The sequence below is a fragment of the Salmo trutta genome, chromosome 19, assembly GCF_901001165.1.
Source record: "Salmo trutta chromosome 19, fSalTru1.1, whole genome shotgun sequence".
NCBI lineage: Eukaryota > Metazoa > Chordata > Actinopteri > Salmoniformes > Salmonidae > Salmo > Salmo trutta.
The window spans coordinates 19,046,456-19,066,666 of NC_042975.1; the positions used below are offsets into that span (position 1 = coordinate 19,046,456).

The window sequence follows — 20,211 nt, forward strand, 5'->3', positions numbered from 1 at the left end:
ACATTTCTGATGATTTGAGGAGTAATTTCTGTCACCAGTGATAGCAGTGATTGTGGCCAAGTTAACGCTGTTGATGATGCAATGGATGTTGATCGTAAAATACACTATCAGCATTCTTATTGATGTAACAGAGTGCGATTGTACTGGAAAAACTAACCCCACAGCTTGAAAAGTTGTCAATGGCGCCATTTAATTATTTTCAGTGGTGTTTCCACAGTTAGTACGTTGTCAAGCAGGACAGTCACTTGTGTTGGTGAGGCAGAAGTCAAGTAATAGCAGTAGTGGAGAGTGGGGTAAGTTGAGCCAAAGAGTTAATCGAGCCACCCCTTGTTTCTAGGAAACCATAAACAAAATGTATATGCAAATATATAGGAAGAGGTCAGCATTTCATGGAGTCTGTAAAGGAAGTGGTAAGGAAATATTATTTTCAAAAAGTTAAATGAATGTGTTATAGGTTTCATGATGCTTGTATCTAAACCAAAGTAGATCATTTTAAGATTGTTTTATACATCAGTTGGGGTCTCTAGAAGCTACAATATGAGGTCTTAAACCTCGCATGAAAGTGCATCCTTGTAGCTGTGTGGGCTGATATAGAAAATGGCCACCATACCGATATAAATTATTTTGTCAGTTTTCTGAATAATATACATAGTATTTTTGCAATGTGTCATGTATATGAACTCAAGATGCATTTTATTCTTATAGAGAAGATATCATCATGCCCTGTGTATACAAACCTAAAACAAGCAGGGGTCTACCCGCCCTTGAGGTTCTTGAGAGCAACTAGCTCTGTCTGGTCAGAATTAGATGTTCATCCATGTTTCTCAAATTTCAAAGCTGTTCCAAACATCAAATTTAGAATTGTTTAAGGTTAAGTTTAGGCATCAACTCAGAAATCTTAACCTTAGGCATTAACTCAGAATGGTTAAGGTAAAGGTTTGGGATGGGCTTAAATCAAAAATACCAAAAACAATTTTCTATCGCTTGATTCAAACTTGCAACCTTTGGAATCAGAGGCATATGCTTATGCCCATCTGCCATCCCAGTCTACAACACTCTCGCAAAACCGAAACCTACTTTAAGGTAGCAGCGCTCACTGTTGCCCCTAATGGACGGCTTCCACTTCATCTCCCGATGTCCTCAGACAAGGATGGATGTCGAATATTGACTTGTATCACGGGTGACCTGGCTGCTTGAGAGAGCAGCCAAAGAAGTGAGAGAAGGGAAGAAGTCCATTCGAGCAGCTGCATGATATGAAAAAAATAAAATTTGAAGAAAAAAATATGTAGACACTTACCCCAAAGCGGCTCAACTTACCATGTTCCTATGCGACTCCGGGATGCTGGCCTTCTAGGCAGAGTTCCTCTGTCCAGTGTCTGTGTTCTTTTGCCCATCTTTATATTTTCTTTTAATTGGCCAGTCTGCGATATGGCTTTTTATTTGCAACTGCCTAGAAGGCCAGCATCCCGGAGTTGCCTCTTCACTGTTGACGTTGAGACTGGTGTTTTGCGGGTACTGTTTAATGAAGCTGCCAGTTGAGGACTTGTGAGGCATCTGTTTCTCAAACTAGACACTCTAATGTACTTATCCTATTGCTATTCCAGTTGTGCACCGGGGCCTCCCACTCTTTCTATTCCGGTTAGAGCCAGTTTGCACTGTTCTGTGAAGGGAGGAGTAGTACACAACATTGTACGAGATCTTCAGTTTCTTGGCAATTGCTCGCATGGAATAGCCATCATTTCTCAGAACAAGAATAGACTGACGAGTTTCAGAAGAAAGTTCTTTGTTTCTGGCCATTTTGAGCCTGTAATCGAACCCACAAATGCTGATGCTCCATATACTCAACTAGTCTAAAGAAGGCCAGTTTTATTGCTTCTTCAATTAGGACAACAGTTTTAAGCTGTGCTAACATAATCACAAAAGGGTTTTCTAATGATCAATTAGCCTTTTCAAATGATAAACTTGGCTTAGCTAACACAACGTGCCATTGGAACACAGGAGTGATGGTTGCTGATAAATGGGCCTCTGTACGCCTATGTAGATATTCCATAAAAATTCAGCCGTTTCCAGCTACAATAGTCATTTACAACATTAACAATGTCTACACTGTATTTCTGATCAATTTTAGGTTATTTTAATGGATAAAAAATGTGCTTTTCAAAAACAAGGACATTTCTAAGTGACCCCAAACTTTTGAACGGTAGTATGTGTGTGTGTGTGTGTGTGTGTGTGTGTGTGTGTGTGTATATATATATATATATATATATATATATATATATATATATATATATATATATATATATATATATATATATATATATATATATATATATATATATATATACACACACACACATACACATACACATACACACACACACACAGTCAAAAGTTTGGACACACCTACTTTTTCAAGGGTTTTTCTTTATTTTTACTATTTTCTACAATAATTATCTCTACTATTATTCTGACGTTTCACATTCTTAAAATAAAGTGGTGATCTTAACTGACCTAAGACAGGGAATTTTTACTAGGATTAAATGTCATGAATTGTGAAACTGAGTTTAAATGTATTTGGCTAAGGTGTATGTAAACTTCCAACTTCAACTGTAATTCTTTGGATCGAAATGAAACCAATCACAATTGATTTGTATATTTTACAGCTGGAGCCCACGTAGTATGATCTCCTCTTGGGGCATATCTGCTACAGTAACCACTGGCGGTTTGTGGTAAGTATCTTACTGTAAAAATGTCTAACACTTTATTTTGTTCTTGAAGTAACCTGTGTATATTGTTTGAAAAGGTTTTGTATCCAAAAGAGCAGAATGTGACATGCCTAAACTCTATGCGTGGGGGGCGGGCGGCAGAGGGAAAACAAAGCATGGACTCCCAAAAAAGAGCCACACCTGGTTGAACAATAGAAACTATATGTGTAAGATTATATTAAAACAACATACTTCAGTAATACTGTAGTCTCCAATAAAGATGTGAAAATATGACTTGGGTACACATTGTTTCTTCTATGGCCCCTTTTTTCGATTTATGAATGACTGTGTGGATTGGCCTTCAGTTTCATAATATCTATACTGAACAAAAATATAAACGCGACAGGACTATTTCTGTCTGTAATAAAGCCCTTTTGTGGGGAAAAACTAATTCTGATTGGCTGGTCCTGGCTCCCAAGTAGGTGTGCCTATGCCCTCCCAGGCACAGCCATGGCTGCGCCCCCACCCAGTCATGTGAAATTTATAGATTAGGGCCTAATTTATTTATTTAAATTGGCTAATTTCCTTCTATGAACTGTAACTCAGTAAAATCTTAGAATTTGTTGTATGTTACGTTTTATTATTTTTGTTCAGAATTTGTTTTGTACGTCTGCGTGAGCCATATTGTCAGCAATATAATGCGTAATTAATGAAGACGCAATCCTGAATCTGTGTTTCAGGCAACCTATGGAGTAGGCTGCGGACCAGCATTTGTAGTTTTTGACTTTTGATTTCACTTGGCTACATGACAAGCAGCATTTTTTTTATGTGGCTGGGGAATAGCATTTTTTAAATTAATTTTACAATTGATGAGGCTGGGGAACAACAGCTTTGTTTATTTTATATATATATACACATACACACACTACTGTTCAAAAGTTTGGGGTCACTTGGAAATGTCCTTGTTTTTGAAAGAAAAGCAAATGTTTTGTCCATTAAAATAACATAATATTGATCAGAAATACAGTGTAGACATTGTTAATGTTGTAAATGACTATTGTAGCTGGAAACGGCAGATTTCTTTTTTATGGAATATCTACACAGGCGTACAAAGGCCCATTTATCAGCAACCATCACTCCTGTGTTCCAATGGCACATTGTGTTAGCTAATCCAAGTTTATAATTTTAAAAGGCTAATTGATCATTTGCAATTATGTTAGGACAGCTGAAACTGTTGTCCTGCTTAAAGAAGCAATAAAACTGGCCGCCTTTAGACTAGTTGAGTATCATCAGCATTTTTGGGTTCGATTACAGGCTCAAAGTGGTCAGAAACAGACTTTCTTCTGAAACTCATCAGTCTATTCTTGTTCTGAGAAATGAAGGCTATTCCATGTGAGAAATTGCCAAGAAACTGAAGATCTCGTAGAATGCTGTGTACTACTCCCTTCACAGAACAGCGCAAATTGTCTAACCAGAAAGAGGAGTGGTAGGCCCCGGTGCACAACTGAGCAAGAGGACAGGTACATTAGAGTATCTAGTTTGAGAAACAGACGCCTCACAAGTCCTCAACTGGCAGCTTCATTAAATAGTACCCGCAAATCACCAGTCTCAACGTCAACAGTGAAGAGGCGACTCCGGGAGTTCCTCTGTCCGGTGTCTGTTCTTTTGCCCATCTTAATCTTTTGTTTTTATTGGCCAGTCTGAGATATGGCTTTTTCTTTGCAACTCTGCCTAGAAGGCCAGCAATTTTTTTTTTGCATCATCAATCTACACACACTACCCCATAATCACAATGCAAAAACAGGTTTTAGACTTTTTTGAAAATGTATCAAAAATAAAAACTATAAACTGAAATACATTTACATAAGTATTCACACCCTTTACTCAGTACTTTGTTGAAGCACCTTTGGCAGCGATTACAGCCTCGAGTCTTCTTGGGTATGACACTACAAGCTTGGCACGTTTGTATTTGGGGAGTTTCTCCCATTCTTCTCTGCAGATCCTCTCAAGCTCTATCAGGTTGGATGTGGAGCATCGCTTCACAGATATTTTCGGGTCTCTCCAGAGATCAATTGGGTTCGAGTCCGGGCTCTGGTTGGGCCGCTCTAGGACATTCAGAGACTTGTCCTGAAGCCACTTCTGTTTTGTGTGTCCTCTTGGATGGTGAACCTTTGCCCAAGTCTGAGGGCCTGAGCGCTCTACAGCAGGTTTTCCTCAAGGATCTCTCTGTACTTTGCTCCGTTCACCTTTCCCTCGATCCTGACTAGTCTACCAGTCCTTGCCGCTGAAAAACATCCCCATAGCAAGATGCTGCCACCACCATGCTTCACAGTAGGGATGGTGCCACGTTTCTTCCAGACGTGATGCTTGGCATTCAGGCCAAAGAGTTCAATCTTGGTTTCATCAGACCAGAGAATCTTGTTTCTCATGGTCTAAGAGTCCTTTAGGTTCCTTTTGGCAAACTCCAAGAGGGCTGTCATGTGCATTTTACTGAGGAGTGGCTTCCGTCTGGCCATTCTACCATAAAGGCCTGATTGGTGGAGTGCTGTAGAGATGGTTGTCCTTCTGCAAAGTTTTCCCATCGCCACAGAGGAACTCTGGAGCTCTGTCATAGTGACCATCTTGTTCTTAGTCACCTCCCTGACCAAGGCCCTTCTCCCACAATTGCTCAGTTTGGCCAGCTCTAGGAAGAGTCTTGGTGGTTCCAAAAGCCTTCCATTTAAGAATGATGGAAGCCACAGTTTTCTTGGACCTTCAATGCTGCATAAATGTTTTGGTACCCTTCCCCAGAACTGCGCCTCAACACAATCCTGTCTCAGAGCTCTACGGATGATTTCTTTGCCTGAATCACACTATGAAACCAGCGGCCAAACGTTTTTTCAGTGCAATGTGAATTTGTATTAGTTAGTATAGCAATGTAACGTTATTGATCTGTCAGTTGCCCTTGCTAATTCCCTACTTTTCACTTTTCAAACACAGTAATTAACATCTCTACGGGCTTCACTGTCATGGTGCACAGTCAGTACACAGCACTATGCTCATCATGTCTAAGCAGGATCAGATGGTGACAGGTGTCCCAGCAGGGACAGACAGCCAGGGAAGACCAGTCTATTGAGCTTGTGACTTTTGCAGTATATTAGCAATATCAGTGAACGATACAAAGGAGTCTGTATTGAAAACATATCTCAGGGGAGATATCTATTTAGACAATCCCTAGCTGCTTGGCTGCTCAGTCCTGGCCCTGGGGGTCTGCTGTCCTGTGTGTTGTCACTCGGGCCTAACACACCTGAAACCAGTAATGAATGTTTCACTAAGATCCTAAAGCTGAGTAGGGTGTGTTGGGTTGGGGTGCTGCAGGGCGGTGGACCCCTAGGGACAGGACGATCCAGCTATATTGTGTGCAAGTAAAAAGAGCAACAGTGATATGAATTATACTGAAAAACAATATAAATTCAACATGCAACAATTTAAAAGATTTGATTTATTTTGCACAACATACAAAACACCCAATGTGGACTAAGAGGATATCACATGAAAGTATTAATTATAAGTAAATTAATCAGTCGCTAATCTATGGATTTCAAATGACTAGGCAGGTGCACAGGCAGCCACAAAAGGGTTTTATTAGACAGAAATACAACATTGGATTGTGTAGAAATGCAGGAAATTACCTTTAGATGGCCAAAAAAAGTCCCCACCCAGACCCCCGCCAGGTTATGTCCCCCCCACTTTAAAAATCAAAGTTGTGCCCCTGTGATACGATATCAATGGCAGCTAGCATTGGACATAAAGAGATGTGCAGAAAGGTAATCAGACTCTGTTTGTGGATCCTTTACCCTTAATGTATTTTTAATGTCAGCCATGGACAATCTCTTCAAAGAAACACTAGTTGAATAAAATAAGGAGCCTATTGCTTCATTTTCACTTGTTACCTGGTAAATAACCATGGATAACCACAAAGGGAATAAGGAAACAGTCCATGTCAGCCAGGCTCATCTTTTTAAAGAAACACTTTCAATCTGTAGTTTAGTAAATAAATATATCAAATTTCAAATATATTTATAAAGCCCTTTTTACATCAGCTGATGTCAAAGTGCTGCACAGAAACCCTAAAACAGCAAGCAATGCAGGTGTAGAAGCACAGTGGCTAGGAAAAACTCCCTGGAAAGGCCAGAACCTAGGAAGAAACCTAGAAAGGAACCAGGCTATGAGGGGTGGCCAGTCCTCTTCTGGCTGTGCGGGGTGGAGATTATAACAGAAGATGTTCAAATGTTCATAGATGACCAACAGGGTCAAATAATAATCACAGTGGTTGTCGAGGGTGCAACAGGTCAGCACCTCAGGAGTAAATGTCAGTTGGCTTTTCATAGCCAATCATTGAGAGTATCTCTACCACTCCTGCTGTCTCTAGAGAGTTGAAAACAGCAGGTCTGGGACAGGTAGCACGTCCGGTGAACAGGTCAGGGTTCCATAGCTGCAGGGAGAACAGTTGAAACTGGAGCAGCAGCACGGCCAGGTGGACTGGGGACAGCAAGGAGTCGTCAGGCCAGGTAGTCCTGAGGCATGGTCCTAGGGCTCAGGTCCTCAGAGAAAGAAAAAGTGAGAATTAGAGAGTATTCTTAAATTCACACAGGACACCAGATAAGACAGAAGTACTCCAGATATAACAGACTGACCCTAGCCCCCTGACAAACTACTGCAGCATAAATACTGGAGGCTGAGACAGGAGGGGTCAGGAGACACTGTGGCCCCATCCGACGATACCCCCGGACAGGGCCAAACAGGCAGGATATAATCCCACCCACTTTGCCAAAGCACAGCCCCCACACCACTAGAGGGATATCTTCAACCACCAACTTACCATCCTGAGACAAGGCCGAGTATAGCCCACAAAGATCTGCCACGGCAGAACCCGAGGGGGGGGGGGGCACGCCAACCTACTGAAGAGATGAGTCTTCAATATTTACATTTTGTTCTGATCACAAGACAATCCAGAAAATTGCAATGAACAGCGCCAAAGTCATGCAGAAAACGAAATGTTGTTTTCTGGCCTGACCAATCTTTTCGAAGAAAACACCATTTAATTATCTCTATTTGAGCAAAATAAGTAGTTTTGTTGTGATTGCCAGGAAATCCTAATAATTCAGGTAAAGAGCGCCACAGTCAGGCAGAAAAATCGGAATGTTCTATCATAGTGAGTACAATTAGTTTCCCCGGCTATTGTATGGCTGCGACTTAGAAATACTATAAAAATACATTAATAGATTACATCCACTGCTATAAACCTTCTTCCAATATAATCGCATAGTTTACACCGACCCACCGCGGACCTTTGCCAAATAAATATCCGTGTAAAAAGGCGTCTCATGGTCTGTTTTGTCAACGAGCTCGTCATATTCCAAACACTGGTGGTAACCAGACGATCCCAATAATTTAAGTAGTAAACGATGCCCTTCTGTTATGTTCTACTGCGAACTATCTGACTCGATCGTTGTTTTACTTATTACGTCAAAGACAAAATTAACTGCAAATATATCAGCATAACTAAGCTACACAGAACCATGGCGGACCCACTGTAAAATGAGATGCTTTTAATCGTATTAAAACGTGATTCAGACGGGCGGAAATCCCGGGGGGGACGGGGGGGACACGACCCCCCCATCCTGGGAAAAATATGATTTGTCCCCCCCAATATATCACTGAAACATAACTATGTAATTTAAATAATGTTAATAATATGCAATGAAAGCAATTGTGCTGATTAGACACTTAACAGCGCGTTTTTAAGTTTCAAAAGATTGCGACCCCCCCCACCCTTTGCCTCACAATGGTTTGATCCACTGCCAGTTCCTTAGTTGGCAAGGTAAGAGGGGTCGTATCTACTGTCTGAAAGGCACTCAATGAACGTAACTGACGTGAGTTTAATCCAGTCAATCGCGCGCACACACACTAGCTGAATATGCTGAGCTAGCGCGCAAATATTAACTACTAAGCTAGCTAGTACCTTCCATTTATGTGGCCTCGTCAAAGATGGAATCTTTGCTATCGTCAATTTATTCCAAGATCAGCATGCAGATGATGTAAATTAGTGCTTCAAAGTCCCTGTGATAAGGTTAGCGATAAACTGAAGTCCAAACTGAACAGAACTACACTCTTCTTCCATTGTCTTAAATATATTTAATGGTCTCGTTACAAAAGCTAAATTGTCGCAAGGGAACTTTTATTTATTTATTTTATTTCACCTTTATTTAACCCGGGTAGCAAAGATTATAGCAAACACCACTGAAACGGAATTGGTGCTCGCTAGCTTTGCAAATTCAGCTATTGTTGGAAGCCAGCCAATATGAAACAAACTATTAAAATTACAAAATGTTGCAGCATATGTTGTGTAAATGGTGAACTCATACAGCTGTCAACTCTTGTCATTTTAATCCGTTTCACATTTGCTAGCTACCTTTTAGATCGAAGCCCAAATAGAATGATAAAAGATAAGATGATAGAAGCCCATCTCCTGCTGTAAATAACCTACACACTGTGTGTGTGTGTAGCCAGCCAGCCAGGTAGAAAAATGGCAGAAAAATAAAAGACGGACATCAGAGTATTTTTCAGTACACCAAAACGCAAAGTAAGAACCCTGGTAGCCTAATATCTCAAAGACTAGTTGATAAAATGTTCATAAGAAAGAAATGAAATTCTAATGGAAATGTTTCACAATGATGTCATTAGGCAGAGCAGGCAACAGATGGCACACAGACAGCAGAGTTGGGGACAGATATGCAGAGACAGGGAGTCTCAGGTAAGTTTGTTGAGTCTTTGTTTGGCAACATTATGAAAGCTTCTCAATTTTTTTTACTTGTAAAATAGGAACATAATTGGAAAATGGATACCCCCACTCAACTTAAACTGGTGACTGAACTAAGATTTGTTAATGGCAATGGTATTGCTGTTGTGATTAGTTGTGTAGTTTTGGGTACCGGTAGTTAGGAGTACGGCAAACACCTTATTTCTTTGGTTCCTCAATATACATTTACCATATTACAATGTAGGCTATGTGTTACAGCACTACTTTTGGTGTCCCCCCCAGGAATTGCTCTTGAGAAAATGTCATGTAATTGTCCCCTCCAAAGTTGATATCAGATTTTCGCCCCTGGATCCAGAACATGTCTAGCTCTACCCACTGGGGCGTAGCTTACGGAGCGCTCTTTGAAATAAGCGCTCGTATCTTCGTATTCCACCGAACGAGTTCTCACCACACCTACCTTGGAGTTCAGGAGTGACATTTGAATAACATCTAGTGTCAAATTGTTGAAACGGCATATTCTTCTTCTTATTTTTTACTTACCAATAACACAATATTGCGGTCCAGGCGAAATAACCTGGTATTGTAATATTTAACAAGCAGCCAGCTGAGTTTGACCTTCTCAAAATGGATGGATGTGATGCCCATCATGACATTCCACACCTCAGTGGCAGCCTCCAGCGGACATGCCCCATCGTGACTAGCTACGCCCAGTTAAATCCAGGGGGATGAAGTCAACCTTTACCCCAAGATCCGCCATTTCAGCCCCTGAGTTTTACGTTGCAAATTACTAGAGATTTCTTTTAAAACGCCTTGATAAATAAATTATATATTTCTGGTTGCAACAATTCATTCTTAAAGGGGGGGGACAGTATTGTTTTGTGGGAGTCGGTTACATGTATATAAATCTAACGGTTTAAAGCGGTATCGATGCCGTGTCTTTTCCCGGAGCGTGTTCTACATAACTAAAGTTGTATGAGTTGAATCCTAGTTGTGGAGAGGAAAGGGGAAGGCCTCGGAGTGGATTTACAGTCATGGCCGGGAATTTTGATGCGGAGGATCGTGCTAGTTGGTACTGGGGAAGGTTGAGCCGACAGGATACGGTTTTCCTCTTGCAGGGTCAGAGACATGGCGTGTTTCTCGTAAGGGACTCTATTACCAGTCCCGGGGACTACGTGCTATCCGTCTCAGAGAACTCAAAAGTATCACATTATATAATCAACAGCATCAGCAACAACCGGCAATCTGGATCAGGTAAGATTAGATAGCGAGCTAGTAAACTAGTTAACGTGGAAACGCCACTGACCCAGTTCTAGCGGCCGCTAGCTAGCGGTACATGTCTACGTTTAAGATCATTTAATTGGCCGGAAGCTGGCTACACCAGACATAGCTAATGTTAGACAGTTTGCTAAACAAAATTCAGTATACGTTTGAAAACTGTATTACACTATGAACACTTAGCATCAGTAGGTAGCTATCATTCTTGTTAAGGTCGGACTGAAGCTAGCTGTTGGAACGAAGGCAAACTATGGCTATGCACAGAAACAAGCAACCCCCTAGTTGTGTTAACTACTTGACAGTCATTATGTAGTTTGTCAATTAACTTATGGTCGTGGTCTGGGCTCGCTAATGAGCTCAAATTTGAACAGTCACCAAGATTTGGAAATACAGTTTATTTAGGGATTTGGTAGTGTTTACCTAGCTACACATAACTAACTGGCTGTGGTTTTTGTAACTGTAGTAATGGTGGGTTTTTAAAGGTCTTTGTTTAGTTTTGTCAGTTGGAGGCTTTAGGTACTTGCTCTTTAGTAAGAGCCAGGTAGACAGTGAGTGAGCGGGTCGGATTGGGCTAATCCTATGAATGAATGGACATGCTGTCACAATTGGAGGATGACTGTTCCGAATGGTGTGTGTGGAATGCATGTGGTCCTGCCCTGTTTTAATTACACACACACACACACACACACACACAGGCTCAGTACTTTTTATTTGTTTAGGCTACTTCCTTTTGGGAATGTCACCATACATGCACTAGCGGTTCTAGGGGGGGACAGTGCCCATGTGAAAACAATTTTGGGCCCCCTTGTGGCCCCCCTAAATGGAGTATGAAATAATTTTTACATAACACATTTTTGCTATCATTACTTTTCTACATCCCTTATTAGACAGTGGCAATGCGGAACACTAATTTAACCCACACATTTTCTAGAGGGACGGCTTTAGGCGGAACACAACAGTATCGTACCACATGCAAAACGATATGACAACAATAACGTCTAATGTAACTGGCCCCTCTAACAGTACAACTGGCCCCAGCTTGGCCCCCCCAGTTGAAATGGTCTAGAACCGCCACTGCATACATGTCCTACCTTGCAGGCTTTGCAAGTGTGTGACCATTAGCTAAGCTGTCAAATTGAATCGAGAACTATCGAATGAGTGGGCCTATATCTTCTGGTACAGATTGTTTTTCTTAATAAACTTGCAAAAGTTGTGACAGGGAATGTATACATGCTGTATGTGAAGCTGTGGGAGGCTTTTCTTAAGAAACTTGCAAAGTGACAGGGAGTGTATATACATGCTGTATGTGAAGCCGTGGGAGGCTTAAACACAAACTATTTCAGCTAAGTCCTTGGCTTAAGCCTAATTGTTTTGTTAGGACTCGATTGTCAGATGAATGCTCAGCTGTGAGGCACTTTCAGTTTCAGTAGCCTCAGGGTTCCAGGAGAATTTGAAAAATAAAACTGTCATCCTCTCACCATTCAGGTTTGGCCCCTCCGCGGTTCCGCATCGGGGACCAGGAGTTTGACGCCCTGCCCATCCTTCTGGAGTTCTACAAGATCCACTACCTGGACACCACCACACTGATCGAGCCCATCAGCAAGGCCAAGCACACGAGCTTGGTGAGCTGTGCCACCACCGCCCCTCCCACTGCATCGGGCAGCGCCCCACAGGAGGCAGAGTTTGTTCGCGCCCTCTTCGACTTCCCAGGCAACGACGAGGAGGACCTGCCCTTCCGCAAGGGTGACGTGCTGCGTGTGCTGGAGAAGCCTGAGGAGCAGTGGTGGAACGCGGCTAACCAGGAGTGCCGCGCCGGCATGATCCCCGTACCCTATGTGGAGAAGTACCGGCCCGCCTCACCCACCTCGGTGGCGGGGGGGCCGTCGGGTGTTGGGGGCAGCACTACGGATGGAGCAGCGCCCCAGCTGCCCCCGCCTCTGGGAGAGCCAGGCCAGTATGCCCAGCCCATGGTCAACACTCCCCTGCCAAACCTGCAGAACGGGCCCGTCTATGCCCGCGCCATTCAGAAAAGGGTGCCCAACGCCTACGACAAGACGGCCCTCGCCTTGGAGGTATTGGTTCACCCCCTTTCTTTGCCTTCCTCTGTGCCCCATGGCACTCTCCCTCTTTTCTGTTTCATGTCCCCTATATGTTCTCTCTGCTCAGAGAGCCAGGGTGCTGCTGCTGTAATTGCTTACTCTTTCCTGTAAGTATACACAACCATCCATACACACATGGGCAGGCACACTTGCATGCTTACACAGACACACACACAATGACATGTATAATGGGTTCATGCATATAGAGAAAAGCAGACCGAGAGGAGAGCTAGTACTGTCATATGCGCTAAATACAACGATGCAAAGTAAAAAAAGATCTAAATAATAGTGGGGGCAGTCCTATGGCCGGAGCAGTGTCCCAGCTGCCCTATCTACCTCTAGGGGAGTCGGGCCAGTATGCTCAGCCCTTTGTCAACACGCCTGGGCCCAACCTTCACAACGGGCCATGAAATACTTGCTTACGAGCCCTTCCCAACAATGCAGTTAAAAAATAGTAACACGATGAATAAAATAGACAAGAATAGTGGCTCTCTCCCTCCGCTGCTCTGAGGCTGGCTGGAGTCAGAGGTCACTGTCCTGGATATCAAATACAGATTAGAGATGAAGAAATGCACCCTCTCTATTTCTCTCACCTTCATCCCTCTCTGTACCAAAGACTACACTTTCCGTGCTCTTCTACTCCCCTTGTATAATTAAGTAGAGAAACAAACGGCCAAAATGAGACAACAAACGCCTATTAAAGGTATAGTTCAGTTCCACATAAATGTAGTTTTGTAGAACTATCCCTTTAAGATTAGAAGCTGTTTGAACGTTGCGAGTCGTGCAATGCCCGAACGAAGATTGCTTCGCAGTTCATAGCTTGCAGCTTAAGAGTCCAATTTGTCAGTGTTGATAAAGAGCATTCCTGTGAAGTACCACACCTGCAGGTATAACTGTATGTCATGAGGAACATGGGTTTTGTCCCAAATGGCCCCCTATTCCCTATTTAGTGCACTGCTTTTGGTCAAAAGTTGTGCACCATCTAAGGAATAGGCCAGGGTGCCATTTCGGACCATTTTTTTTTAAATGTTGCACATTAGAAAGTGAAGCAACAAAGATTATAGTGAATGATGGGGAATGGGCGTGGAGTGTGTATCACAAGGTAAAGGCTTAGTAGGGCTGTGTAGTTAGTCAATCAGGGTTCGGGTAATTCCATAGTCGGCTACTGCATTGGTCAGTCAGTGGACATACCGGTAGTTCACATTGATTTCCAATTGCAACTGTTCATGAACTGAGTGTATTTGAAATGGAAGCAACCCCAACCCTGGCCTGGGTTAGCGAAACTAAATAAAGAGTTTGGCTACTGTGCTTGTCAGTATGGAATTGTGAGAGTACTTATTTGAGGGGGTGGGGGGAAATCACAGGCCTATTTTAACAATGAAAAGTTTGTCTCAATTAAATCAAATTTCTGATGTTATGCACAAGGATATGCCATGATATTTGAAATTCTTAATTTAATAAAACAAACTTTTGAATGTAGTTTTATGACGTGTGACCCATAATAAAAATACTTAGTCTACACAGGTTTCTTGTTGTTGGCACTACAGTCAGAGGCTGTGAAGTGGGAGGTCTCAAATCAATGCAAATTAAAATGTTTGAATTAAGTTAGCGAAATGAGAAGTAGGTTACAACGAGCAACCAACAGGTAGGCTGCTGTTTAATGAATGGAGTTGGTGTAGACGAGGACGGGGAGCGCAGCAAAATAGCCTCAACTGGCATAGCTAGCAAGCTGGCTAGCTAATATCTGGTGATCTTAGCTAGCTTCTTTACCTCGATTTAATACAGTAAAGACAGGCCCTGCCAGATGGGATGATACATAACCTATAGCATTTACAAGTTCGTCAACTAGCATGAGTCAGTTGCTACTTTTTCCTCTCCCGTGTCACACACCACTGGCCCCTGCCCATCCCCCCACCCTGCTGCAGCGTGCACGGTCTCTCCCGTGGTGTAGGCTGCGCAACAGTGTCCAAGTTTATCCCCATTTTTGTTTATTTGAATGTGAAATGATTTCAAATGCCCATCCCTACTTGTCAGGCTAAGGCTGCGGTCGGGAACTCAGACGAAACAAAACAAAGCAGAATTGTGTTGAATAATAAGGGCTGTATTGGCTGGCTATCCAGAGTCCTTGCTCCGGCCAATCGCTACGCCACACCCATGGACGTTAGTTTCTTCTCCGCAATGAGTCTGGATCTGTGTACCTCCTGACCCTTCACCAAATGCAAACAGATTCAGGGCTGTCAGATTAGGTTGGGCCAGAGCCAGAACACACGTGGGTAAAGTGGCTGTTTAAAAATGTGCCATAGGCATTGATATTCTGTTTCTAACCAATCGAATCGCTGATTACTTCGTTTTGTACAACGCCCCTCTTGTAACTACAAGACTTAAATGATTGCAGTAGCCGACTAAAGTATGTAGTGAATGACAGAGCAGCGGGAGAATGTAATGTGAGTCGTCAGGCTAAGGGCTGTAGCCAACTAATTAGGCTAAATCATTTTAATGTGGTTCAAGTGTGAATAGAGTTGATTTTATGTATTCATTCTACTACTATTATAGTTGATTGATTAGGCTGCTTTAAATAACATAATTGAGCCCCATAGGGGTTTTTAAGAGCCTTGTGCGGCTCCAGAGCCACACGTTGCAGACCCCTGAAGGTCTTGCTTCTATCCAATTTGTCTCTATAGTCTAACCTGTGTGTGTTTTGTGCAGGTCGGAGACATGGTGAAAGTGACCAAGATCAACGTGAACGGCCAGTGGGAGGGCGAGTGCAAGGGCAAGCGCGGCCACTTTCCCTTTACGCATGTCCGGCTACTGGACCACCAGCACTCCGAGGACGAGAGCTGAGACACACACACTTACACAGACACACTTAACATAAATCCAATCCATTCCTCCTCTGTGATTTTCACCTACGATCGAAAAGAACATGATATACGGACTGCAGTGGTCAGAAGTTGCAACTCATCTGCTGTTGTTGCCAATGTGTGAGAGAGAATTTATTTAGATGAAGTTCTCACTCTCAAACACACACACACGGAATATAATTTATACTTCTACCCCAGTATTGAAGTCCTGATACACTACACACACACACACAGCAGAGTTTACGCCCCCTCTCCCATGTTTGGCAAGAAATCGTCCTTTACACATATACACACGCATTTGCCCGCACACACACACACGCCCGCACACAGACCAGACGCTGGTGTATATGTGGCTTCTCTCACAGACTCATGGATCACCCTTTTGTAGTACAGGACAGTGAATCTGGGACCTAGAAGAGAAGAGTGGCCATACTGACTCCTGATTGACTATCTCTTTTGGAGAAGGACGCTAACTGCGACTGAAACCGACCATTGCTGCACTCCACAGATAGGACAAGTTACCACAGGACACCCAGCACAGGGGCCCTAACCAAGCCCCTCTGCTAAAAACTCCACACTACGAACCCCCAAGTCCTCTTTTTGTACTGAAATTAAATGGAAAATATGACATGACACCATTACATACTAAATATTATGTTAAATGTTTTTTTGTTTTTTTTACCCTGTGCATGATCAGACCCTCGCTGCCCTGTGTGATCACTGACTTTCTAAAATGCTATGATGACTGCGTCTTGTCTGTGTCTGGGGAGTAAGTGGAGACATTCCTTAGGACTGTAAAGTATGGGGCCTTTGTCCAGTCCACCTCATTGTTGTGAGATATACAATGGCCAGACAACGGCTTCGTTTATAAATATACCAAGCGGATATTTGTACTCTCTCTCCTCTTACTTTGGTCTGCCCCGGTCCCCTCCTTTCCCATCCTCTCGATCTCCTCCTCCTGTCTCATTCATTTATAAGATGGTCCGATCCATTTCCTCCCGGCCTCCCCCATGCCAAAGACACTAGATACACCTGCTGAGTATGTGTTAATGTATACAAAGGCCTTTTTGGCAGGTGGAATGTGTCAACATATTTAAAATGATTCAGAACCTCACATGGTCACAATCAACACAAAGCCACAGCGTTAATCCTTTGGTCTCTGCCCTCATTTCCCTCCCATGCGGACTGTAACAAACACAGTACATACACGTTTTTAGGTGTACTAAATTCATTTCTGCTCGCTTCGTTTCAACTGGGAGCCCCGAGTTAGGTCTGGGTTGAGTTTGGTAAGGCACAGTGAAAGTGTTAAGTTTTTGTAACAGAAAACAATAATGAATGTTTCTTATTGGACAGGTTCAGGTTGTACCTCCCCGTTTCAAAATGTCTCTCTCCTCCCGACTGAACACAACCATAGTCATTTCCCTAGAGTCTCTCCCTTGGTGCCAATCTGTCACCCTCACCCAGTACCTACCCTCTGGGCTCAGCTATGATACACAAAGCCACTGACATGCCAGATGCATTGTAGGATGCTAAACGTCATCATATGCTGATGACACCACATTGCTAAAGGACTGTGGGTGAAAGGCACATAGTCACTGGCCAATCATAGTAACATGGGTGGGTGTGTGGACCAATCGTAGGCGTATGGGAGCGTTTTAGGCCAATCGTCATTTAGGGAGAGCCTGTTGATTTGTCCCCTCTACCTCGTGTCTGAATTGTTTTAATTTATATAGATTTTTTCCCTCAAATATGAAATTAACTGATCTGAAGTGCAATGCTCAGTTCATCAGTATTTTTGTGGAAATGTTTTTTTTTGTTTCAAGGAGCAATTATAGCCAAAACACTTTCCTTACTCCCTCAACTATATCCTGTGGTATTTTGTAAATATGTGCTGGGAATTAGCCTGCTAGGTGCACAAGTTTCACAAGAGCGTAAGAACCCCCCTTCCAAGTAAAGGGTCTAATGAAGCTGCAAGGCTTTTTAATAACACTAAGTAAGCATTAGACTATTAACAACCCTGTGTAGATGTTAAAGTTTACAAAGACAATATGGTTGCTCTATTGAAAGCAACACTGAGGGCAACCTGCATAACTTGCGTTGACTGCAGCAGCATTGTATTTATGAGACAATGAAGAGTAACGTCTAATGGTTTTATGCTCTATGATATAAACTGAGGTCAGTGACGGGAGGAGTAGTATGGCAAGAGGATTATTGCACTATGACTTACTACAGAAAGCACCAGTGTTGTGTTCATTAGGGTACAATGTAGCAAAATGTTTTGCAATGGGGGGAATCAGCGTTCTTATTGGTCAAGTTCAGGTAGTACCTCCCAGTTTCACTCTTAATGTTTTCTCCCTACTGAACAAGACCGGGGTCACTGCTAGAACCAACAACCCTTGTCACCCCTGTGTAAAAATATTTCAAAGCATTTTGTGAATTTGAAATTATGCAATCTGTAATTAGCAATGACCAAGAGACTTGCACAAATGAATGAATGTGACTGAAACTCAAACTGAAAATGTGACATTAAACTACATGACAGTTCCCCATTGCACAACATTTAATATTTTTTTATAAAGTCAATACATTGATTGGGAAGGGTGCTGTGGACTGTATTCAGACCCCTTCACTTTTTGTTACGTTACAGCCTTATTCTAAAATAATTTACAGGTTTTGTTCCTCAATCTACACACAATACCCCATAATGACAAGGCAAAAAAAATTTTTTTTTGCAAATGTATTAAAAATAAAAAAACTTACATTTACATAAGTATTTAGACCCTGTACTCAGTACTTTGTTGAAGCACCTTTGGCAGCGATTACAGCCTCGTGTCTTCTTGGGTATGACGCTACAAGCTTGGCACGTTTGTATTTGGGGAGTTTCTCCCATTCTTCTCTGCAGATCCCCTCAAGCTCTGACAGGTTGGATGGGGAGCGTCGCTGCACAGATATTTTCAGTTCTCTCCAGAGATGTTCGATCGGGTTCAAGCAGGCTGGGCCAGTCTAGGGCATTCAGAGGCTTGGCCCGAAGCCACTCCAGCATTGTCTTGGCTGTGTGCTTAGGGTCGTTGTCCAGTTGGAAGGTGAACCTTCACCCGAGTCTGAGGTCCTGAGCACTCTGGATTGCTCTGCACTTTGCTCCGTTCATCTTTCCCTCAATCCTGACTAGTCTCCCAGACCTTGTCGCTGAAAGAAAATCCCTACTGCATAATGCTGCCACCACCATGCTTCACCGTAAGGATGGTATTGGCCAGGTGAGGAGCGGTGCCTGGTTTCCTCCAGACGCGACACTTGGCATTCAGGACAAAGAGTTCAATCTTGGTTTCATCAGACCAGAGAATCTTGTTTCTCATGGTTTGAGAGTCCTTTAGGCAAACTCCAAGCGGGCTGTCGTGCCCATTACTGAGGAGTGGCTTCCATCTGGCCACTCTACCATAAAGGCTTGATTGGTGGAGTGCTGCAGAGATGGAAGGTTCTCCCATCTCCACAGAGGAACTCTGGAGCTCTGTCAGTGACTATTGGGTTCTTGGTCACCTCCCTGACCAAGTCCCTTCTCCCCCAATTGCTCAGTTTGGCTGGTCGGCCAGCTCTTGGAAGAGTCTTGGTGCTTACAAACTTCTTCCATTTTTAAGAATGATGGAAGCCACTGTGTTCTTGGGGACCTTCAATTCTGCAGAATATTTTGGGTACCCTTTCCCAGATCTGTGCCATAATACAATCTCGGCACTCTACGGACAATTCCTTCGACCTCATGGCTTGGTTTTTGCTCTGACATGCACTACCAACTGGGACCTTTTTATATAGACTGGTGTGCCTTTCCAAATCATGTCCACCTTTGGTAAATTCAATTGATTGGACTCCAATCAAGTTGTAGAAACATCAAGGATGATCAATGGAAACAGGATGCACCTGAGCTCAATTTCGAGTCTCATAGCAAAGGGTCTGAATACTTATGTAAAAAAATCAATTTGAAAACTTTTCTAAAAACCTGTTTGCTTTGTCATTATGGGGTATTGTGTGTCGATTGATGAGGAAAATATTTTATCCATTTTAGAATAAGGCTGCAATGCAACAACATTTGGAAAAACTCAAGAGTTCTGAATACTTTCCGAATACACTATGTTCCCGTCACTTTTCATTTTCCACTTTTAGTTTTCTTCAACTCAGTTGTCAATATTGTTTAGATTTCTTAAAAGGGGGGGGAATTTCCGGCTGATTTTAATATTGTCCTCTGATATGGCGCTGATGGGTGTCTTTTACCAGTATATTCATACTGTAAGAAGTTGTTTTACATTGGGGAAATTGTTTGCTTTATTATTGCTTAAAATGTTCTCAAACGTCTCTCACCAACACCATTATGCAATGTGTTGCATGTGGAGCCAGGTCCCGATGGGTCCATACTTTCGAACATTAGAAAAGTTTGAACTTTTTTTCTGTTTTCAGAATTTGCATCAGCCAATCAAAATCGT

General features: G+C 42.7%; 1 protein-coding gene across 1 annotated transcript; it reads left to right on the top strand.

The window, feature by feature from the left end:
- The first annotated feature begins 10,188 nt into the window (after window positions 1-10,188).
- LOC115154108 (adapter molecule crk) lies at window positions 10,189-18,286 on the top strand. Its single transcript, XM_029699995.1, has 3 exons — window positions 10,189-10,758; window positions 12,268-12,854; window positions 15,588-18,286. Exons 1-3 carry the CDS (start codon window positions 10,539-10,541, stop codon window positions 15,720-15,722), a joined length of 942 nt encoding a protein of 313 aa, XP_029555855.1. The 5' UTR covers window positions 10,189-10,538; the 3' UTR covers window positions 15,723-18,286.
- Window positions 18,287-20,211: the final 1,925 nt, after the last annotated feature.